At 48.6% G+C, this 23379-nt stretch overlaps 1 protein-coding gene across 1 annotated transcript in view; it reads right to left on the reverse strand.

Annotated features, from left to right (window-relative positions):
• Nucleotides 1–23379, reverse strand: part of MAD1L1 (mitotic arrest deficient 1 like 1) — a 366427-nt gene that overhangs the window by 19365 nt on the left and 323683 nt on the right. Inside the window, exon 18 of the mRNA XM_080353821.1 lies at nucleotides 5867–6071. Within this exon, the coding sequence (XP_080209947.1) occupies nucleotides 5916–6071 (156 nt within the window). The 3' untranslated portion in view covers nucleotides 5867–5915. The remainder of the gene's footprint in view (nucleotides 1–5866; nucleotides 6072–23379) is intronic.

Here is a 23379-nt window from a genome sequence, read left to right on the forward strand (position 1 = left end):
CTTGCTCCTCTCCAGGGTCGCTCTTTCCCCTCCCAGGAGTCACAGCAAGAGGAGCCGTCACTTCACAACATGCCACTGATGGGCGGCATCGGAGCGGGAGCTGATCATGTTCATCTCCAAGGGTGGGAGCATGACTCCCGAAACAAGCTGTGGAAAGACTCGTGCATGTGGAACTGGCACAAGGAGAAGCGGTGAGAGGGACAGCGAGATTTGCCGTCACCCCATTACATACAAGGCTGGTCTCCCTCATGCACTCCGCAGTCAACGGGGAGTGGGAGGCACCTCCAAACAGAAGGACCTAAGTGAGGTTCACGCTCATAATTTCTCCTTAGGAAATGACTTAGGAAATGCTTCACCTGGCAGGTGAAGCAGCCACCGTCACCAGCAAAGCGACGTGCCTGCAGCCGTACGGCACAAACGTTACCCAGGAGATGCTCATGGAGAGAGGAAAGGTTCATCTGCCAAACTTAGAGCTGTTCACCTGCCTGGAGAACGTTTTTCAACACATCATTGGTACAGGCAGTTTCCGATCAGCAGATAAAAGGACTGTAAGGACAAGGGGAACGCTTTTGCCCTCTGGCCAAGCCCTGTGCCTCCCACGTCCCCCTGCATGGGCATCCTCTTGCCCTTCGACCTGTCTGGTGCCTCTTGTCAACCGTATCATGTTTTGTGGGGGAGTCAGCGATGCAGAATTACCTTCTCAGTCCCTACAGGCAATCAACTTGCTACCCGAACCATGAGATATGATTGCCCTTATTATTTTAGCTTGCATAGCAGCGAGTCTTGTTAATAGTCATAAAATTATCTAGTCCTTGTTTAAATCCAACAACCGTCTGTGTTTCAATGACCTCCTGATGGTCTCTGGCTTTGTTCCAGGTTGAAGAGGCATCAGAGGGACCAGGGAGGAAAAAGAGGCAGTGGGAGGATTAAAGAAAAACAACCAAAACCACAACGAGCAGCAGCCAACAAAGAGAATTCAAAGCGGAATGGGGAATATTAAAGAGAGCTCAATCAGTCAGCTGGAGAGTTCAAAAAAATGCAACCTGTCACGAAAAGAAGGAAGCAGCATCAGGTAAAATTAGCAACACTAATAAACTCATCAGCACTGGAGCAAGGACCAGGAAACTGCACAGGGAGACGACGGGGCTGGGAGATGCTCGATCCCATGTTGGGGAAGCAGGAGGGAGAACTGACACAACCTGGAGGAACCTGCTTTGGTTTGGGTGGACACTAGAGACACGGGCTGCTCCTGAGCCCTCCAGATTCAAGCAGCTACCTTTGTCCTCCCTAACTGACTCTGCAGTGCTTTCTTTATAGTGTATTTTCCTTCCAGTTTGTCCCTTGTATGTGCTTTGAGGGAAAACACGCACATAAAGAAGGTTGGAGACCCAGCTACTGTGGGTGGAAGGAGCAGGAGCAGCCACTGGGACAGCAGTGAAGGCTTTGGCCAGTGATTGCTACATAGAATGCTGCTGAAGCAAAAATCTCCTATTTCCTTTGGATGCCAGACTGCTCCCCTGTCCTTTCCAATACCACCTACGAGCCCCCAGAGTACCAACAAATTCTGCACTAATAATCCCACCAAAGAGAAACAACAAACAGAAAAACCCCAAGCAGCAGAGAACTGTTTTAATGTAACCAAGCTCCAGCACAGATACCCATCAATATTGCAGCAAACCTGAGTCATGAAATTAAAAGTAGCATCAGCATATTTCCTATTAGCCAGGGTTCCTTTTTCAGAATAGATCACACATTCCTACCCTATTTTTCTAGACACTTGTGTCAATGCGATATCATCAGATGCCGTTCAGTCGCTCCTCTCAGCCTGAAAAAAGCTTTCCTGTTGGGAAGGATGGGATTTTAATATTTAAAAAAGGCTCCGTGAAAAAGCTTCGCTGATTATTTATTTATTTATTTATTTAATATCCCTCCCCTGATCAGAGTGGGCGCGTTTTGTAGCTTTTAAATATCATGCAACTTTTAGCATCGCTGCTATTAAATCCGAATCTTGCTGTCACGGCAGGCAGCGCCAACGTGGTTTACACCAGCGCGGAGAGCCTGCTCTGTCCTCCCCAGTTACTACACTTGCCTCGTCAAGAATGCTGCGTCGTTCGCTACGGTCACCCAGCATCCGACACCGTCAATGTTTTCCCAATGTCTTCGAACAGCTAAAAGCTGTGACAGAACCTGCCCTGGCTGCGTCACCTCCCACACCGAGCACGCTGGCATTACCCTGGTGATGTCCTGGGAAGGCTTTTGCCTCTCTCCCCCAGGGTTTATCGCGACACGTCTGCCCGTCCGCCCAGCTCACACCATTCCCCGTTGTCTCTTGCTGCTGCTGGGGCTGGGAAATGGAAAGGGTGCTGCTCCGGGTTCCTCCGGTGTGCTGGGTGAGCGGAGGGCGGCGATGGGGAACCCGCAGCCGCGGGATGTTGTGTCCGACCCCAGCGCTCCTGGGATGCTGCCACCCATCTGGGCTCCCTGTGGGGCTGCATTTGGGGTCAAATAACCCCCCCTGTGGGCAGGGGCGTGAGGGAAAACCAGCGACTTCCCAGCCCCCGAGGTGGACAGAACCTGGGCCCAGGCTGCGCAGCCCCTGGGAATGGTGTCAGTCAGCTATGGAAGATGGGTTTTCTTTCTTTAGTTTAGAAACTGCGGCTTCCCTTTCTATCCAGCACCCTGTTCCTTCCTCTCCATCCGTCCTCAGCTCCGCTCCCACCCTTCACTCCCTAGGTACCCACCTCCATTAGAGCTTCATGCCCTTCCCTTCTCCTTCCCTTCCTCTTGTATTGTTACATAGAGAAGATCTATAACTAGTATCTACAGACCACAAGCTTCTCATGGCTCATCTCTAAAGGGTTTCCTTAGTTCCTTTTCTGGCATCACACACTTCCAGGACAACTCTGAGGCTCACGAAAACAACACACAACGATGCCAAGAGCCAGGAGACACGAAGCAGGAGCAAAAGGCTCCGGGTTCAGAGATGCGACCTTAGGAGAGGCATGAGCTTTGCAATACCTGCCCTAGCTAAGAGCTCTGCTCCTGCCGAGGATCGTATGGCAGCGCTTGACAGCTCTTTGCCCCTGTTTGGTATTTATATATGCACACAGATGAAAAGGGTTGATCAGCAGAGGAGCGGGGGTTTGTGAGCGGTTTGAGTGAAGGGAAGCTCCAGGCAACACTGCAAACAAGACAGTGCTCCGACACGCAGTCCCCCAGCCGTGCTTTAATAAATCATATTTTACAGCTTATAGCACATAAACCCAGCGAGCATACGCACACTTGTTAACACTCTCGCCTCTCCCCTCCAACCAACTGCAAATTTATTACCAATTTCCCAAGGTTTTCTAAAAGGATTTTTCACAAAATGGATCGGAGCTTTGCAAATGATGAGCCAAAAGCAGATGGGACTTGTGGCCTCACCAGCTGGGGGGGTTGAAACCTGCTGTACAATCAGGGTCTCTGCGCTGCCCTGGGGCTGTACCCGCGGAGGGGGGTCCTAGGGGGGTGAACACAGTAGCAGGGCCCTGTGATCAATGGGCTGCTGAGTCCCATGTAGCTCGGCAAGGAAGGAGCAATCACTGTGAAATTCGGCATTGCAGTTGCTCCTCGCAGCTCTGTCACAGCTGAGACAAGCGGCATAATGACAGCAGCAGAGACGGGAGCTGCCAGGGCGGCAGGGCATAGCCATAAACCCAGAGTTGGAGCTACAAACTGGGGAGTCTCGGCTCCCCTTCCCCATGCCCAACCACAAGCCTGTGTCCCACAGGTGGCTCAGGTGGCTTTGCAGTGCTCACACTTCCACACGAATGTCCCCAGGCCTCCAGCAGCGAGCCTCAGAGCAGCCAAGCTTCCCAAAGCCCCAGCTTCAGGTAGAGCCCAAGGCTCCGCGCTGTGCCGCAGCGCTGTGAGCAGGACCAGGCGCTGCACCACGTCGCATCTGCCCACGCACCCGTCCCCACCACACACCTCTCCCAGCCGGGCTGCCGTATTGAACTTAGTTGAGCAAATCAGGCTTGCCGGGAGAACGGGGTGCAGAGTGGTAGTTTACCTCTCTCCTCCCCACCGAAGGCATCTCGGCAGACTGCTGTGTTTTCTACCCCAACTTATTATCCTCTCAGTCTCGGGAGGCAACTTTCCAACAGGCTGAACGTGTTTTCCCTTGTCACTCTCCAGCATCGCTTCTCGCCTCACCCGTGTTTTGCTAAGATAGAGGGTTTATTGTAAAGTTATTAATTACTTCATTTCTCCTGCGAGGAGCCAGGAGAAAAATTTTCAGAGGCAGCCAGGTTCCGCTATTGTGTTGGCAGAGGAGCCGAACGCGGCTGACGTCATGATTCATTTTCCCCATGACTGAGGAAGGCGACTCTCGGTGCCACGTCGTGCATATGAATCAGGCAGCGTTCCCCTGGCACAGCACGCCAGGCAATTCATCTTCCACCAGGGCTTCGTCGAGCAGAAGAGAAAACGCCAAACTTTTGCTATTGCACTTGCCTGCAAACCCTGTGGAGAGGAGGAGAGGAGGGCTGGGGAGACGGGGCTGCAGCCTCCTCTGAGCACACGCTTGTGCCTCCACCTCTGATCCGCTGGCTCTACAGAAGCTATTTTCCATGCCTGCAGATGCACTGACGGGTCCTGGAGTGACTCCAGCACGCACAGCCAACCCTGCAGCCACCGTGAACATCTAAGCCAACTTTCTAGCCTGCTTACCGCTACCTTCTCTCCAAGCTTAGGAAGTATGTTCCTGCTGATATCAAGAGGAAATCAGTGTACACGCAAGTTCATAGCAAACTAATCTGGTTTACAGCATGAATGAGACTTGCCTGGAAACACCGAGATAATGATGTCCTCCCTTCTCAAAGCAGTACCAGCATCAGACCGTTGATGGACGATGCATTATCATGCTTTACATGTGGGAGAGCAACAAGGGGAGCACAGTGTGTATCCCAAATAAAGGAATCATACATCCAGTGTGGGAAACGACGCTTTATTCTTACGATAAAAGAGTTATAATCCATTGTAACACAAAATGTCAGGCTTCAGGGGGTGCTCCATCCTCCATGGAGGAGAGAAGGAGGGAGAGCTCCAGCAAGGTGAGCAGGTACCCACAGCCTGGGGACAGGCGGCAGGTGGAGCCAGCAGCAGTGCGCGCACCCCAAATTGCTCCCTCCCTCCATCCTTCCACAGTCCTGAGATAACCAAGAGCCCAAGAGTTAAGAGATAAAAAGCATGGCAGTGACATCTGAGTGTGCTACACAACGCAGAGGTGTCAGCACAGGTATAGGGTCTTCAAACAGTCATTTATGCTTCTGCTTGTCTGCTGAGTGATGGCAGACTCACGTAACTGGATATCTTGAAAAGAATTTCAAACCTGCTGAGTGATGAGCTGTTTGCAAGAGCAGGAGGTATCTACAAAGAACCTGCTACTCAGAACCAATCCTTCCCTTGGTCCTCAGGGACCAAGCCCTTGGCTCCTATGAGGAGATGAGACCCGCGGGAGTGGGAAGCACCAGCCTCGTCTCTCTGCTGGCGTCCAGATTTGGGGACTCTTTTTGGAAAAGCTGTGAATGGTGATGCTGTGGCATCTCAAACCAGCAGTTCCCACCATCTTCCCAGAGAGATGCTGAGACAGTCTGGGGAGTGACGGGCACATTCCCCGGTACAAGGGTGGAGCTTGGGACTGGGCAAGGAGAGCGCTGGGATGGAGCCAGACTGGCCCTCCCACAGGAGGGAAATGATGCTTTTCAAGGGAATTGATGCGGTTTGGGAATCAGCATGGAAGAAGGGGGAATAAAGAGTTCCCTGCAGAACACAAGTAACCCAATGTCACACATTAAGGGTGGGAGAGGAGATTTGTCCTCACTACCTCAAGTGTCCTGCCCAGCAGTGCTCCAAACCTGGCTGGTGGTGGGACATTAAGCGATGGTCTGGCGGCTGAAGAGGTCGAGCGTGAGGGCGCTGAGGAAGGCCGGGATGCTGTCCTGGCGAAGCAGGTGGAGCTCGATGAGCTCTCGGATGGTTCGTGAGAATTCGGTTTCCAGTAGTTGCATTTTTCCACCAGAGCTGGAGGCCTGAGGGAAAAGAAGAACAAGTGCATTAATACAGTGGGGTTTTAATTCACCTCCCATGATGCAGGGGAGAGCTGGTGTCATCACCCTGAAGCTTCCTTCAGCGCGGACCCGCCTGTAATCAAGAACATGTTATCTGTGGTCTGGCACACAGCGTAATCTGCATGTTGTTGAGTTGTGCATTTTCCCCGTGCAGGACCCCTGGTTGAACCCTCCCCGGTGACAAATACGGCGGTGGGGACATGAGCGGCTCAACCACCCTGGAAAGAGGCTGTGCTGGGACCAGGCTGTGCCAATGGTGCAGAACCGGGGTGTCCACACTGGGGTCACCGTCACCATCACCACCCAGGTCTCGGGAGCTACACGCAAAGGACCTTCTCTCCATGGAAACACTTGTTCCTGAAGCCATTCTGCTTCTGCAGAGGGAAGCAGACCTGTTCCTAATTAACACGGCTCCTTCCCAACGAGCTGCTGATCCACCCTGCATCCCTCAAGTGATTCTGGATGTTTAAATGAGCCCGGCAGCACAGAGCTGAGAGCTCTGGAGGAATGAGTCCAGAGATGCTCTCATGAAAATAAGGAAACTCAACATGTGGGAAGACATTACAAATCTCCTGTAACATATAAAACAAGCAAAAAAAAAGCTAAATGCAAGAGAAATAAGGAACGCTTGCCCCCGGAGGCACAAAAGCAGCTTGTTTATTAATAAACAGGAAAAACATCAGAGAGCAAATGCTAATGTTTTTCCCCTGCCATTTTCCTCTTCCAAATCCTCCCGTTCCTAATTGCTCTGCAGCTCCGCGTCCCCCCGGAGCCGAGGAGGGGCAGCGTGGGCAGAGCCGCATCCCGGGGGCAGGACCCCATCCCAAGGCTGGATGCGCAGAGCCGGAGCAGAGCATCGCCAGGTGAAGGGAAAACGTGGCTTCACCTGCTGGGAGAGAAGGGAAGCGATAGCTGCCGAGAGCCCCAGGGAACCTGCTTGTTTCTGATTTCATGTTCTCAGGAGCCCGGACACATTTGATGATGAACTTTTCATGTATGTGTCACTTTGGATTGCGAAAAGCACAAGGTACCGACGATGCCCCCGTCACCCCCGAGCCAGACAGGGAATCTAAACAAGGTTTCTGAGTGGAAAAGTAAATTAGCTTTTGTTTAAATCTCCTCCACTTCAGCTGGGTTGTTTTTCAGCCACTCCAAAGGATGTTCAGCGCTTTAATCTGCTGCTCACTGGAGGGACCCGACGTGTTCACTGCGCATCCCATGTACCACTGGGTCAGATTAAAGAGGCTGAGGAGGAGGAGAGCGGCGATGGCAGATGAAGGAGCCGGCTGGAAGCACAGGGAGGGATGTAAATCCCAATCCATGAACATCCAGAGGCTGCAGCGGGGCCGGGAGCTGGTACAGGGGCTGCGGGAGCAGCATAGGTTTTGTTTTGCAAATCCCAGCACCCCCCTGATGGGAAATGCTGGTTTGGGAGGAGAGTCCGAGTATTGCGAATGCAACGCTTGTGTCTCCAAAGTCAGCGCTGAATGGATTCATCTAAATGGGAATTCAAGCTCTGTGTGAAACACACACTGCCTCCTTCGCAGATTTAAAACACTCTTTGGGCACAGAATTAATTTTCTAAGAATTTACAAGTAAATCCATTAATTGGTTTACTAGTTTAATTAATTAAAGCGAGTTCCTTAGGAAATTTAGCATCCAGTGCCAGACTGCTTGCTTGTGTTTTATGGCCTCGGAAACAAAGTAACATAAATATTTTAGATTTCTACTCCACTTTGAGCTCACTGGAGTTGAGGGTGAAGGATATATTGGGGTAATTTCTTTAAAAAATGAGATTAATGGTAAATTCGTTCTACTATTCTTCACAACTGAAGTTTCCTCCTTCAGCAGAGGCACAAGAATATTGTTCAGAGAAAGTTATGTGAACAAAGAGATGCTTCTGAGAAGACTGCTATCGCCCCTTGAGTTCCATGGCACTGGCTTCTCCCACTTGTTGGATGGTTGAGGGAGGCACCGTCCTCCCCAACATGGTCTCTCCCCAGAGAATTCCCAAAAAAGCCCCAAATCAAAGAGCTCCCAAAAGCCAGACATCGCACCCAGGTTTCTCACCATCTCTTCTGCAAGAGGTACAAGGCAGCCACTTGGAAAACAGACAATTCCTCCTGTGCCGGGAGTTGTCTACATGCTGACATTGGGGATGGATGCAGTTTGGTTCATTCCAGCTCACACCGCTTTTAAAAAACATTAGAAACTTCTTTTTTTTTTCTGGGAGTGTTTTAAAATTGCTGTCACAGTTACTTTTCTTATTATTTGTTTTTATTGCTTTTTGTTTTCTTCACCCATCTGTTCATAAAGAAGTACAGACTGGGATATCTATCTGGATTTGCGGCTCTGAGTTCAACAGCAGGAGCACCTCTGCAGCCTGCGCTTTACAAATACAGCGATTATACGAAATAATGGCAATATGTTCCCATGAATTCCCAGGGTTTCTTTTCGAACCCCAGCCCGCGCCCCGCCTGGTGCGCTCGGTGAGCAGAGAGGGGTGGCTGTGAGGAAATGGGGTGAGGAAGGGTCAGGATGCGGACGGGATGCTCAGCTGAACATGGGTCTGGCTCTTCGCGCCGTCTCGGTTCGCTGCAGAGCGTACCTGCGGCTCCAGCTCTGAAAACTGGATTTATGAGAAATATAAACCCGAAACTTTCAGCTGTTCAAAGCTGTAAGGGAGCTCGAGGCCTCCTCTTCACGGTTCAGAGCTACGAGTCCCTCCGCTTATTTTTAATCTATTTTTTAAATTAAAAAAAAAAAAGTCTCGGCTCTCAAAGAAAAACTCCTGGACGCGACCCCTGCCAGCAAGAGCTTGCAGGTGACAGCACACACCAACTGTTCGCATGACACACTCCATATAATGCAATCACCATTCACTCCAGTGATGCATCCCTGGGAATTCTAAGCTTAGACGAAGCCAAAAGCCACCCAAGCCCATCTAGAAGGAAAATGTGAAGCTGAAGAACCTGAGCAAGTGTCACTGACCCATGGGGACAGTCCCTGAGTGGAAATGGGGCAACAGAGACCCAAGCATATTCAAACCCAGCCCCAACTGCTCCGTGCCCCATACAATCCATGTGCTCCTTCACCTTCAAACACGCACACCCAACTGATGGTGGTGGAGTTTCCAAAGGGTTTTTGGCGAGCTGACGCAGTGACGGTGGAGCTTTGTGCCAGGTGCAGCAAGCAAAGGAGTTGTGGCTCAGCTTGGGAACCCCAATTCCAATGTCTCATCATGAGGAAGGGTGAAGCCCAGGACTTCGGCAGGGATGCCAGAGTGGCTTTCCACCCGTTGGCACAGCCACATGTGTCTTAGAGCTATATCACTATGGTATGTTGTTGCTTTTAAAGAGAAAGGTGAAAGATTAAGAGTCAAACCAAATATATGGGATCCAAGGAAAAGCTTCCCCTTTCCCCACTGCAACACTTCACTGGAGATGCAAACATTCCCCTGTACACCCAGTTCCCTTGAGCACGAAGCAGCCAGGATGCTGAAGCTCAGCACTATGAGAAAACAACAGGCACTCTTTACATAGACCTATATTGGTTTCTTCTAATTCATGGAAAAAAATCTGCCTGGCTCACTAAACTACCAATATTCAGGTCTATGTTATGTTTTATTCAGATCTCAAATACTTGCAAAAGGAAAGACTCCAGCCTTTGCTAAGCTTCATTGCCAGTTCAGCCTGATTTAAGGCCTATCGGGACCTTTTCTAGGAAAGCAATGGAAATCAATCTCTGCCCCGCGTTACCGCATGCTCGCTTCTGCTGGGGGGGATGCGACTCCTGTCAGAGATTTGAAGGGTGACACCCCATTCTTCTCCTCGCGGGCTGTGCTACCCCATAGCGCAATCAGATCAGCGGGCAGATTGCACCGGGTTGTAAAATACAAGAAGACAGGTCTATTTTCCACATGGCAACATAAACTTGCAGTAGCTGCTCCTGGATCCGCTTGGAGAAAGGAGCCGTTAGTACAATTGTTTTTCCACAAGAGTCAAGATCAGCTGCCGCCTGCCAGAAGGAAACATCATAAATCTTCCTCTTAACCCTGGAAATTGGTAAATTATTCAAGGTATTATAGTTTAGATATACATATAAAAGTCTCTGAAATAACCAACAGCATGGTATAAAAATGAGTTCTTCTCTGGAGTAAGACAGAAAAGAGGGTGGTTGCGTGTCCCAAGGAGAAGGCTGATGTGGGGACGTGGAACCATGAGAAAACATGCGGTAGAACTGCAGAAGCAGGGAGAAGAGGGTTTCAGCATTCAGTACAACCTGATAATCTCATCTAGACTCCCTTTCCCATGAAAGGTTAGACCAGATGGTCTTTCAACGTCCCTTCCAGCCTAGGCTGTTCTAGAATTCTATGATTTCAGCTTAAAGTTGGGATATTCTGCCTCTGATTTCCACACCCAGAAAGCACAACTGCCTTCAGGGGTGCAATCCATGTGCTCCTTCACCTTCAAACACGCACACCCAACTGATGGTGGTGGAGTTTCCAAAGGGTTTTTGGCGAGCTGACGCAGTGACGGTGGAGCTTTGTGCCAGGTGCAGCAAGCAAAGGAGTTGTGGCTCAGCTTGGGAACCCCAATTCCAACATCTCGTCACGAGGAAGGGTGAAGCCCAGGACTTCGGCAGGGATGCCAGAGTGGCTTTCCACCCGTTGGCACAGCCACAAGCCTTTGCCTTGCAGATGCTGTTCAGCTGTGCTCTAGAGTACACGGTGCTTTTCAAGGCTAAGATGTATTAGGGGTCAAAATGAGCAAGTGAATCACTGCCTGGTGACATTTACCCAGCGAAATGTATCATGGAGGCTCCATCTCATCTGCGATGCTCCTTCCATAAATCACTGTCCGGGCTGCATCCCTACGCACAACTGCTCTGAATACACACGGCAAACAGCCCTGTGTGTGCTGAGGGAAGGGGCAACTCGGCTCCACATCTGAGACTCCACGCAGGGCTTCTCCCTGCCCCAGCCAGGTCCACAGGCCTCTGGTGTTACGGACCATGCTGCGGCCATGCTCTCCTCTACCTGCCCCACTTCTTACTGCCGCTTCCCTTGTCCTTGTGCTGTTCCCCACCCCACCTTGAAGCTTACTCTGATGCGGGTTATGTACATCTCCCCCCAACATGGATCCCTTTGGTCATTTCCTTTCATCATTCGAATCCCTCAGACCTCTTCTTGTTTGCGTGGGACAGTCACCCCCTCTTCCCCAACAGGTTCATCCATTAGCAGAAGTCCTCAGAGCGGCTGCGCTGTCCGACCACCTCCCAAAACCTTCGCAGTGCTCTCACCATGCCCATCGCAGACCCGCTGCCACCCAGCGCCTCGGGCACACTCGTGGTCCTGATGGTCACCACCTACCTCAGCACCCATTAACACACACAAACCCTGTCACAGCCCGACAAACCTATTTGAAAACGCCTTTTAAGAAGCTGCCTGCGCTGACCTTTAAATGAGAAAATCCTTTTGTTTCTGCCTCTTGCTTTGGATGCTGAGATTTTTCTAAATGTCAAAGGCCGCCTTGTCCACGTGCGGATGCTGAGGGGGAACGCAGAGATGCCGAGCAGGATGGCACCTTCTCCCCGGGTCCTCAAAGCTGATAGATCATCACTATGGGTCCCCCCAGACAGACACACACGGGGCAGCCAAAAAACTAGAGTGCCCAGCAAGTATCCAGGGAAAGCGCGCGTGTGTGTATGTGCACATGTGGAAACTCGCTGCTGAAGTTGTAACAACCCAAACACGGGGTTTTGAGATCTAATTGCTCAAACTTGGCTCTCTCTCGAGTGATGATATCATTATCGAAATCCCCCAGCTGAGTTATGCCTCACCAATCAATCTCTCCTAAGCATCATGCACTGCTCAAATACCAGGTCCCTAGGTAGCCACTAAATCACTTTAATTAGAGGCTGTTCATTAAAAATTAGAGAAATATTAAAAACAATAAAAACCAACAAAAACCAAACCGTACCACAAGATGTGCTTACGGCTGGAAATATTTATGAGGCTATTTAGCAAACTGTTTACTGGTTTCATTATTTTTTCTCGTGGTAAAGGGCAGGTTTCAGCTGGCCTGATGGGACTCCTGCCCAAAGTAGCTCTCGCAGGATATGCAGCTCTTCATCAATCAAGTCCCCTACCTTTCACAAATGACCATTCCTTGTCTGCAGTGAAGTTTTTCCCCTTTTAATATCCTCTTTGTAACTCAAAAGACGAAGACTACTTCTTTATAATAATTGCTTCTTGCCAAGACCTCTGACCTCCGTGTCGCCAGTTTGCTATATGAAGTGAATTTATGAGGCAGAGAGGGATGGATGCCTGTAAAGGGCCTTCCAGGAAATGTAATGAAAAAGCTGCTTTTAGCTGCTGAGCAAAGAAAAGCAAGCGCCTGGCAATGCCAAGAAGAAAATTGAAAGCTGGGGTGGGATAAGTGAGAAACAGCCCTGCGTGCGCTGAGATTTATAGCAAACATTTCCTTTCTCTTTCTTATTATTCAACACTGAGATGAAACACAGCCCCACGATGTTTTCTGCACAAGAGGTCAGCTCATATACTTCCATCTTCATCAGAAACACGACCCGAGCCCGACGCACATGAGCATCCTGGATGCTGCATCAGCTCAGCAGCAAAGAAACAGAGTGGGACGTATTGCAGAGCGCTGAGCTTCTCCCTACAGCTACGGGGTTTGATGTATGTGAGCTCTCCTGTACGTCATGTAGAAAGATGAAAAGTGTCAAAAAGAGCAGGGACATGAGCTGAAGCACCTGCACCCTTCTCCATGCAGAAAACCGGCCGGTGTTAATCCTGGGGGACAGTGCTTTGCGCGGCAGAGGGCAAGTCAACATCTTCTCTCAAAAGGTTTCTCCTACAGGTTAATGCCCTTTGGACTGTCAAAAGTGATGCCATAAAAATAAGATCAAGGGCTTTAAAATAAGGGAAGCATATTTTTTGATTCGTACTATTACTATTTTATATCTGAATATTCCTATAGAGCTTTTCATCCTGGAAGACAGGTCTTTGAACTGCTGTGATTTCCCCTATCACTGAGGAGCAACCCCCGGGGTAAATTGTGACAGCTATTATCAGGGTGCATTAATGTTACTCAACAGTTCAGGGCAGACAGAGACAAATATATCCAATTTAAATCATAGGTTTGAAGAACTACTGCTCAGTGTGGATTAATACCCATGCATTTTCCAAAAGCGCTTTTAGAGTTTTAAAGGGCAAGTAATGAAACTAAAATTCCCTGTCTCATCTGTAGGATGCATTCAGCCTCCCACCATTATGCTGCAAATTGAACATGGGTATTGTCAAAGAGGGCACCATAAATGATTCACCTGCTTTTGCATCCACAGATTCTGATGGGGATCTCCAAACCAGCTATCAAAGAGATTCACCCTGTGGAGATGTGTTGAGGTGATACCTAGAAACGGTTCAGCTGCATACAAGCCTGGTGAGACTAAACCACAGCAAACTATTTGCATCACAGAGCAAGGAAAACTGCACGGGATGTCTACTCTGAACTAATACTGGCAACTAGCTGCAAGTCAGAGCTTGAGATCCTGAATTATAACTTTCTAACAGGCCTCAGGACTGCTAAATAATGTTCAATGCCAAATACGTTTCTAAACAGCAGCCATGAAGGACTGTAGATGAGAGCAAGGCACAGGGCTCACAAAATCTTTCCAGCCCCACCCTGTAAAAATACAAATATGACATGAAGCCTTTAAAGCCAATATCTTGTTAAAAGGCATGGGATCTTTAACAATCGGCGTCTTTCTTGATGTACAGGAAGCTGTGCTGATCCCCCAGCGACAGGTTTCTCTGAACTACAACGAAGCCCTCCAGAAAAAGCAGCCAAAGGCACGTTATCCCAACTGCTGTCACCACCAGGCGCTGCGGAGCTGGACGGCTCCAGCACCTGGGCTGCAGCTTTCCAACCATCTGCGACGTGACCGTGTTGGACTGGTCAAGCTGCAGAGTGAGTAGCTAACAAGCATTAACAACATCTAGCCCATGTGTTCTGTCTAGTAAAATGCCAACCCATCTGTCTGTAACATTAGCAACTCCATAGAAGCCATATGCACCTTATGCAGGAGAGACATAAATTAGGGAGAGGAAAATCTCCCGGTATTTTCTCTGAAATGACTCTGCAGTTGTAGCCCGCAATGCTACAACTTATTTATTGAAGTTCTGTTTTCCTGGGCAAGTCCCAGCGTCACGGAGCTCTCCAGCCCTGCCATCCAGAGGCAGTTTCTGGCCTGTGTCTGTCCCCAAGGAACGGGGTGGCTTAGTACAAAGGGAAAAGTGGGTGCAAACCAAAACAGGTTCCAGACCTCTCTTCCATGAGAGCCAGAAGCAGAGACACAACTTGAGGGAGGCGCCAAGGACTGGCAAATGAATCCAGCGCACAAGAATCCTACATTTAGACAGGGAATTCATCTCACTAAGCAGCCAAGTTGCTCATCACATTCCTTTCCATCCCCCTTGCTGGGAGGAGAGCTGGAAGCAACAGGGGAGGGGAGAACCAAGAACATGGACTTTCTGGAACATGAGAAGGAAGCACCTACGGGAGAACGGCAAAAAATCATCTGTGTGGGCTTTAATTAAGATGGCCTGGTTCCCAAAGTGGGGAGATACTCCACTTGCGAGCTGCAGCTATGAGCACGAGGTCTATAAGGGAACACGAGCGGCTAAGTTTGCAAGCCCTGCATCAATGAGAGACGGCTGGAACCATGGTGAATTTTGATGGCAACTCTTTGCAAGCTGCCGTGTTGCCAGGGAGATAGGGATCCGCTCTCCAAAGCAAACCACCGCTCACCAACAGGCAGAACTTGCCGGAGCCTTCACCGCTCACTGAGTCACACGAGGCATGTGCTGTTCCTCTGCTTTGCCCCTTCTGCACCATGCTCCTGCTTTCCCATCTCCAGATCAGAGCAAATAAGCAAGAAAACCCAAGACTCGCAGCAGCTGAAGTGCCTGTACACGACACAGGGTGCAAACAGGTCATACAGACTTCAGGACTCACCAGCTGGGAAAGAAGCCCCATGTTTGGGACATCTGGTTTTGCAAGAGATGAGGCTCGTCTCTCTCACATCAGCGTGTGATTAGTACGTTTATCCTCCTCATTTTCTTGGGATCCTTCTGGAAGTCTTGTCATGAGGAGAGCAGACAGAAAGCTGAAGAACTGAACAAGAAGATCCTGTGACCAACAGCAGCTCAAGAGACCATAAGTGATAAACTTGATGACAAGCGGACGATTAGACCTTAGATATGTGGCTGAACGATGGGACAGTATATGGAACATGCCTGTTCCTGGCTCATTGAGTTGCAAGGTTTGTGGGGGAAGAAGTAACAGATGGACCCGATAGCAGATTACAGCTGAAATTCTCACCATGTTTATTCATTACTCTCTTCTAGGCCTGGTTTGTCATAGTCTGGCACCCTGGGCTAAAATGCAGGTTTAAGCCTTACATCAAGGAAATTGGTGACACGGTATTAGTCACCTCTGTGCAGAGCCAGGCTCTGCAGTACCGTCACTGCCACGGAGACCAAAGCCACCACCCAACGAGGAGCAAGAACCGGTCAATAACCACCTCCTCCTATGGGACCGTGTCACTCAGAGCTACGCTCTGCCAAAGTGGAATTTAAGTGTTGGCTTTGGAAATAACATTAGTTGCTGTTGCAACATCAATAACCAAATTTCACAGTCTTAGCATGAAGTGAGGAAGGTGCTTTTATTGCTCTTGCTTTTCTGCTGCCTCACATTTTCTTCGTATTTCTTCATTTGAATTTGCTGTCATCAGCATGACTGTTGACAGGACCAAAGAGAGCAAGAGTTGTCACTACCCAGAAAGTCAAAGAAAGAAAGTTGATTTTGAACATGCAAAACATTTTCCTTGTATCTTCAAGAATAAGTTTTACCCCTTAAAAGCTCACAGAGGCCCTGTGGGGAAGCACATTTAGGAGACTGCATCTATAGCCACAAGTCAAGATTTATATTGGGAGAGATGTCATTATTTGAAAAATGTCACCATTTCTTTCTCAACTTCGAGACCTGTGAGTGCGCAGAGCTGGTGGTCACCAGCAGCTGTATTGGTGGAGTTACTCAACCACACTGGTAGTCCACAGGCAGGAAAAACTGAAGATCAAGATCGCAAGGAAACTGGTCAACTGGCCCGTGCAGGTTGGGTGTATTCTGCTTTCAAGAAATGGGGTTTTAATGGTAAAACCATGGTAAAACCCAATGTGAAACAGCCACAGGACTCTCCTTTAGCAGATCTGATTTCACTGGAAGAAGGAAGCCCACAGATGATGAGACAGAGATCGCAGCTAAGGAGTGAAGGAGCGAATAAATAGGAAGATTACGGTATTCAGTGAAAAAGGAAAAGAAACTCCGCTGTATCCCTCGAGGGGACACTCAGACCTTTGGGCTACGACGCATTTGCTGAGAGCTTCTGCTGCTGCTGCCTGTGCTCTCATTTGGCACTAACCTGAAGAACGTGGCAAGACAGTGCTGCTGGTTCTCATGTCTGGGTGAACATACCCCTCTGCCCCTAGGGAAAGGGAGAAGTTTTCTATTTAGCGGATGCACCGTGTTCGAGCAGCCTCCGAGGAATCCGCCCCGGGCCCTGGCCCTCCCCACCTGACACACATCTGACTGTTGTCTCTTCTGCTGGTGTTCACCCGCTGATGTGCCGCCATCCGCCAGTCAGCTCCTTTTGCTGGAGGTGTGTGTGGGGGGGGGACGGAAAGATTTATGCAGACACCATGTATGCAATTATGAAAACAGAAGACAAGACACCCGGATATCACACGAATTGATGCATTTTTGCTGGCAGGCTTTTTGCATGATCCAGTAACAGCTGTCACGCTCCAGCCTCTCTCATCTGAGCTCCGCTACCACTTCAGCATCCTTCCACGTCCTTTGAGAGGGCTTTCTTCTCTTCCCTCGCACAGCTTGCTCCAGATGCCACCGCAGAGCAGGCAGGAGCACGGGATGCAAAGGGGAGACAGCACGATTGGGTTTCACAGCAGCATTAAAATGTAATGTTCACTTCTTTAGGCAAGATGCCGCTAATTAGCAATGACCTCGAGGCAACCAAGCTGCTCAACCGGCAATCTCTCCCACTCTCGAGCTCTTTAAAATTTGCCCTTTTGCTGTGCCAAGTCTTTCGGCAACCGTCCCTAAAGCCCAACAGCGATCTGCAGACGTACACATTGTTGCCTTCTGGCATGTCCTCGACTCTGCATAATGATAGGAAAGAGGAAAAGGAAAAGGAAAAAGGAAGAGGAAAAGACACACCTCCACATTCCCCTGCCAGACCAGCTCCTGCGGTGAACTCTGCCGCCCGGGAGCCCGTTACTCCCCACGCCCTCCTGGTTTTCATCACTTCATGCTTATGTTTGCTTTTGTAAATAGATTTAACCTTTCTAAAATTAACAGCAGACGAGAACTTCTTTTGGCAGAAAATCAGCTTTAGAAAGATGGAGGAATGTAACATTTTCCAAACATTTGAAAACCGCAGACTAGATATGTGTTAGTCTCTCCAGTGAATGCTGGTTTTTGCTCATTATTCTGAATGTTACTCCATTAATAGGTCCTCTCCTGATTAACGGCTGTACTAAGCTCTCTTTCTAGGAACACATATGGCTCTTTCTTGCCACAATATTGGAATAGAGAGCCAAAATATTTAAACAGCGACACTAATAAAAGATTTTATCCCCCCCATCCTGATGTAAATAACTACGGCTGGAGCCAGCCCTTAGATCTAAATGCTTCTTATCTTTCAAAAAGTTCTTAATCAAATACGAACAGAGCAGCTGAGGCTCATTTGAAATAATTGGGCTGTCTGTGGTTACGACCGTGCAGCGATAAAGCCGCCGTGTGCCATTCGCTCACGCTGCAGGATGCTCCGTGTCCGGCTGCAAGCAGCACACGCTAGTCGGGCATCTCATGAAACGGGTGTTTTAAAGCCAAGTGTGTGTGTGCATAGGCTGGTTCTACCTGTGTGGGCAGAGGAAGAGCCAGGATGCCGCCCGCAAGGAGGAGGAACAATTCTCTCCACCCACACCCACAAGGTGCAAGTACTTCCCTGAATTAAGATAATGTGGGGGATAAGGAGAACTCCAAGCGCTTCTCTCCCAGCTGTCCACACTTGGCAGCATTCATCCCACCTGCTGAACGACGTGGGGATTACCCTCCACACAGCCCAGAAAATATGGTGAAAAATTCTAGTAGAGGATATCAGGCTTGTCTTGAGTCCCAGCTCAACTCCCAATGCAGAATGGCCTAAAAGGTCTGTTCCTCGCGCATTTTTTCTCATGCTATCCCATCACCTTTCCGCTCTGCCACGGGCTCTGTACAAATCCAGCCTGTCTAATGCCATCAGCTGCTGGGATCAACAGCAGATCCCACTTTGTGCTGCCCCGTTCCTGGCTGAGAGCGACACAACCCTCCTGCGAGCAAACTCCTGACATTTAAAAAGCCTTTTTACATTTCAAGGAGTGAGACCTGCAAGGGGAGGGGCTCCAGGTTTGTATTCCAGAAAACATTTATCACTACAAAACTGAAACACGGTGTGAAAATAAAAGCTCTCGAAACCTGCTTTCACACATTCCCCAGCGCGCCCAGAGGTGTTCCTGCTATGATACACCTAACAATGCTCTTGAGAATTGTTTTCACAAGCTAAAAATACAAACAAACCAGCAAAAGAGGCAAGAAATACTTCTTCAAATAGCACAAATGTAGGCTATTTGTGCTCTAAATACATTGTAGAAACAGTGTTAATACATATTCAGGTGTTTCAGAAGGCCACAAGAAAAGACCTCTGAAATACAGAGCACGTCCCCACTAAGACGGCAAGTTAATTTTAGATCACTTGTCCTGCTCAACCAGCCTGTGTTTCACAATTAAAGTTACATTCATTTGTGTATATATAAATGTGGACAAGACACTTGCAATCTTTCTTGTGTAAAAAACCCACAGAAAGCCGAAGATGCAGATGAGAAAACAAGCGGATGAGTTTCCTTGGAGGTTTCATAGACAAAGATGTTTAAATGAAGTAATTTAAAACCAGAAAGAATCTTACTAAGTGCTTCTAAGCATCGCATTTCACTTGCTGGTTTTCAACTTCATTTGGAAAAGAAGCCTCAGAGGGAACCAAACCACTTTAGCTGCTGCTTCCTCATTCCTGACATCGTCTGGAGAGCTTCACCAACCTCCTTTCCCACCAGTTACACACCAAATCTTCCAGAACAAGTCAGTCTACAGCCATGAGGAGAATTAAAACCAGTAGCTAGTCATTGCTCATCACACATCTGCAGGGCAGGAAGCACGAGCATTACCTGAGATTAAGAGATAAGAAGAATTGGGCTTCCTACGCCTACAAGGCAACGCAGAACCATGCGAAGGACTCAGCGCTCGAGTCCCATTTGCTGGAGAAACCAGGGATCTCTCAAACCACAGGGCTGGAAGGGAACGTGCGAGATGTGGGATTAATGGCATTTTACAACAAAACAACGACAAACTCCGCATAAGGGTGCAGAAAGGGGGTGCCCACAATAAAGCCCGTAGTGATGCAGCGCTCAGCCTCCCTTGGGAAGGGTGCGGAGGGCCCTTCCACCCAACAACCAGCCTATTCATCCCAATGACTGCTCCATTCAGGACAACGTGACACATCATTCCCACAACAGGACCTGGCAAATGACTTTATTTAACCAAGAAAACAGATTTGTGTGGATTCTAAAGGCAAATGAATGGAGCTTTGGCTGCAGAGGGCTGAGCTGTGTTTCTCTCCGTGCCAATAAAAGCATTGGGATTGCGGGGGAGACTTAAGAGACTGTGCTTGTCTTCAGTCTTGCGTATCTCAGCAGAAAAACGGGTTCAGGCAGCACAATGGATTGGGCTGCAACTGCTTTGGAGGCTCAAGTTCTCAATGAATTCTTTTGTATGTAAGGACTTTTCACAGTTTACTGGTCTGCAGCGAGAGTGGGGCACCTTGGGAAGGAGACGGTGAAGCCCAAGATTTCTCAGGTTCGTCAAGGAAGATAAAAGAAGAATTAAAAAAATAGATAAGTAGTAAAATAGTGGCCCAGGTTGGCCAGAGAGGTGGTGGATGAACCATCCCTGGGGACATCCCAGGCCAGGCTGGACGGGGCTCTGAGCAACCTGAGCTGGTGAAGATGTCCCTGCTCATGGCAGGGGGGCACTGGATGAGCTTTGAAGGTCCCTTCAACCCAAACTATTCTATGCTTCTATAACTATTATTTTGTCACTTTTCAGCACTTATGTTGTCCTACATGCAGCTGAGCTCTGCCCAAAGATGCAAATGTGAGCGTTTCTGTGCTGGAGGTTCCTGCCTGTGTGCTCCAAACAGACAATGATGGGGAAGCAGGTCCCCATACAAGTGATGCCAAGTGCCCAGGGTCCCCCAGCAGGTTGGCAGCGGATTCGGGAGCCACATCCAGCCCCTACAGATCACCCAGAACCCCCTCGGCTGCGGGGCCCCTCTGCACCCACACGACCAGGAAAGCTCCGCACTAAGGTGCGAAGGCAGAGGTGGACGCAATGAGATGGATTTATTCTTAAGTTGCTAAGCGGGGATGCACAATTATTTACTTTCTAATGCCTGGTTATTTAACCTGAATGCTCCATTGACGTTATTTCTTGTACGGAATTTTATAGACGTGTCTATGGATGAACTTCCAATATATAAACAGTGTAGATCAGAGGCGACCTTTACATTTGCGCATGTGGACACTTATACAGCATGAGGTCTAGCTAGGAGGCTGAAGTCACTAAGATATGTCCTCATCTAAAGTTTCTTATTAATTATTTGTAAGCTATTTTCTCACTTATTTTGTTATAAACCTCCCACACACTCACCAACCAGTAAAAATAGCTTAACGGTGAATACACGTTTCGGAAGTCTGTTTGCCTGGTTCTCCTTTGTGCAGCAGCTGCTGTTGCCATGCTCTTGTTGCTATGTTTTCCTTTTTCTTTCTTTTTCTTTATGAAGGGGGAAAAAAAAAATCTATTCCCTAAACATGCCAAACTCACTTCATGGAACAAAATACCTGAGGTAGAGCCTAGAGAAATATAACACAATCCAGCTGGAAGAGCACAGCGTGTATGTTGACACTAATATACACATTCTTCTCTGAAAGAGTTAATGAAACTATAATGCAAATGTTATTTAGATGGACGGTCAAGAAGCTCCAAGTGAAGATCATGAAGAAAGAGTATTAAAGTATCTTAGAAACTGGGCAGTGAAAGGTAAAACTCCACGTTGAATCAAAAGTTGATAAGGAGGTAGGGGAAAAAAAAATCAGATTTAAAAGAACAGATGCAGCCAAGTATCACCTGGAAGGTAAGACAACGCAGTTGCTCAATAAGTTCGTCAAAACAGTCCATAAAGCTTGACAGCTAAAATTCGGGTCTGTGGGACGGCCCTGAGAAATGCACGCGCTCTTTGCAAAGGCCACAGATCCAAGGGGCAAAAGTTGACTCTGGTCCCAGGTCCTTTGGTCCCTGGACGAAGAGCAGTGGAGTTTCTGAACTGGGGCTGGGGGTCAGCAATGAAGCTCTGGAAAGATGTTGCTTTGCGTTGCCCATCTCTCCTTTGCCTCTCAGCGCCGGAGGCATGTGGATGATCCCGTCACCCTCGGCCTCCCGCCAACCTCCATGAAGGGCCGGGGAGGACAGCGGCACCACGATGACAAGAATCAATAGTTTCAGCCCAAGGACTGATGACTTAGGAGACAGAAAAAAACTACCGGATTGTAAAATGACTTAGATGGGCCAGAAATGTGGAGAACTGTGAGAGACCGGGAGGACCTTTGAAATTTGGGTCACTGGGCAATGCTACAGCAGAAGAAATTCCATACGGATAAGCGCAGCGTAACACATGTTGTTCTGCCAATTTAAAGGACTCTTAACACACTGATGGGTTTGGAAATGATGTAACCTCTCAGAATAAAAAGCCAAGTGCCACTGTGACCAGCTTAAAGACAACTTCTCAGTGTACAGTGTCACTCGAAATAGCAAATAAGATGTCACAATAAAATGTGTTTAAATAATAAAAAAAAAGCTAGAAGTATCATGTCATGTTTTTATACAAGTGGAAAGCATGTCCTCCTCCCCTGGGCAGTGAGTCAGCCTTGGTGAATTCAGTACAAAATGAGGGCAAAAGACAAATTAGGTTTCCCTTGTTTGAGGCACGTACTGTGTAACCTGCCTCTCTCCTCTGCAGAAGATCTCCATCACTGGCTGCAGCCCCGGGTCACTGCCGGAGACACCGACGGCTGCAACAATTTACTGCAGAATTAAGAAGGCCAACAGTAAAGCAGAGACGGGCAACGCGGTGAATGCTGAGCAGGATGCTACGCTAGAAAAGAGACCTCCAGCATTTCAGGTGCTCTTCGGCAATTACCCTCCTTGACTGAAGTAGGTAAGGGTTACAAGGCAACGCTGGATTGAAGAAGCCCCTTTCTCGAGTCTGTCTGTATCAGCCGCCACTTTTCTGCATGGAAAATCATGTTTCCATAGGTCAAAAACCCCCAAGCCGCCACCTGCATGGGGCACAGGTGCTACTCTTGACTCTGAGCTTAAAGCACAGCACCATCGAGACCAGCTCTGCCATGCACTGCGCGTTACTCCTTCCTTTACCCGCACCCCGTCAGCCCCAAACTTTGGAGTCTGCTAAAAACCATCTTCCTCATGCCACCACCCATGAGGACCAGCACTTCTGGCCGTGCCAAAGAAATCATACTTCCGACTTTATTCCTCACTTTGGGTCCCAGCATGAATTACACAAGCGGCATCATTTCTCTGCATCTCAATATCCTCACCCTCCACTAGAACTAATAACAACTCCTCCACCAAGCAGGCATGCTGTGAGAATCAACTGGTATTTGGGAAGGCCTTTGAGAAATGTAAAGCACAGTCTGTATGTGAAAATTATTGATATGATTCATTACTAGGCATTCATACTCTATTTATACAACTCCCAGTCTATTACTAAATATTATGTCCATTTGAATATTGAAATCACTGCTGCTAATAATTTCTGCTAATGTTACACTGGTCTTTTGGAGGTGGCTTTTTTGACTTGAATGGGAGAATTGTGGAGGCAGTGAAAAAGGGAACAAATGCCAGAAGAGGAATTAAAAAGAGGACAACAGCTCTGTGCAGGCTTCATGGAAAGTAATAAAAAAATCCATTTAACAAATAATTTTGTGCTAACACTTATCTGATTC

The sequence above is a fragment of the Nesoenas mayeri genome, assembly GCF_963082525.1.
Source record: "Nesoenas mayeri genome assembly, chromosome: 15".
Lineage (NCBI taxonomy): Eukaryota > Metazoa > Chordata > Aves > Columbiformes > Columbidae > Nesoenas > Nesoenas mayeri.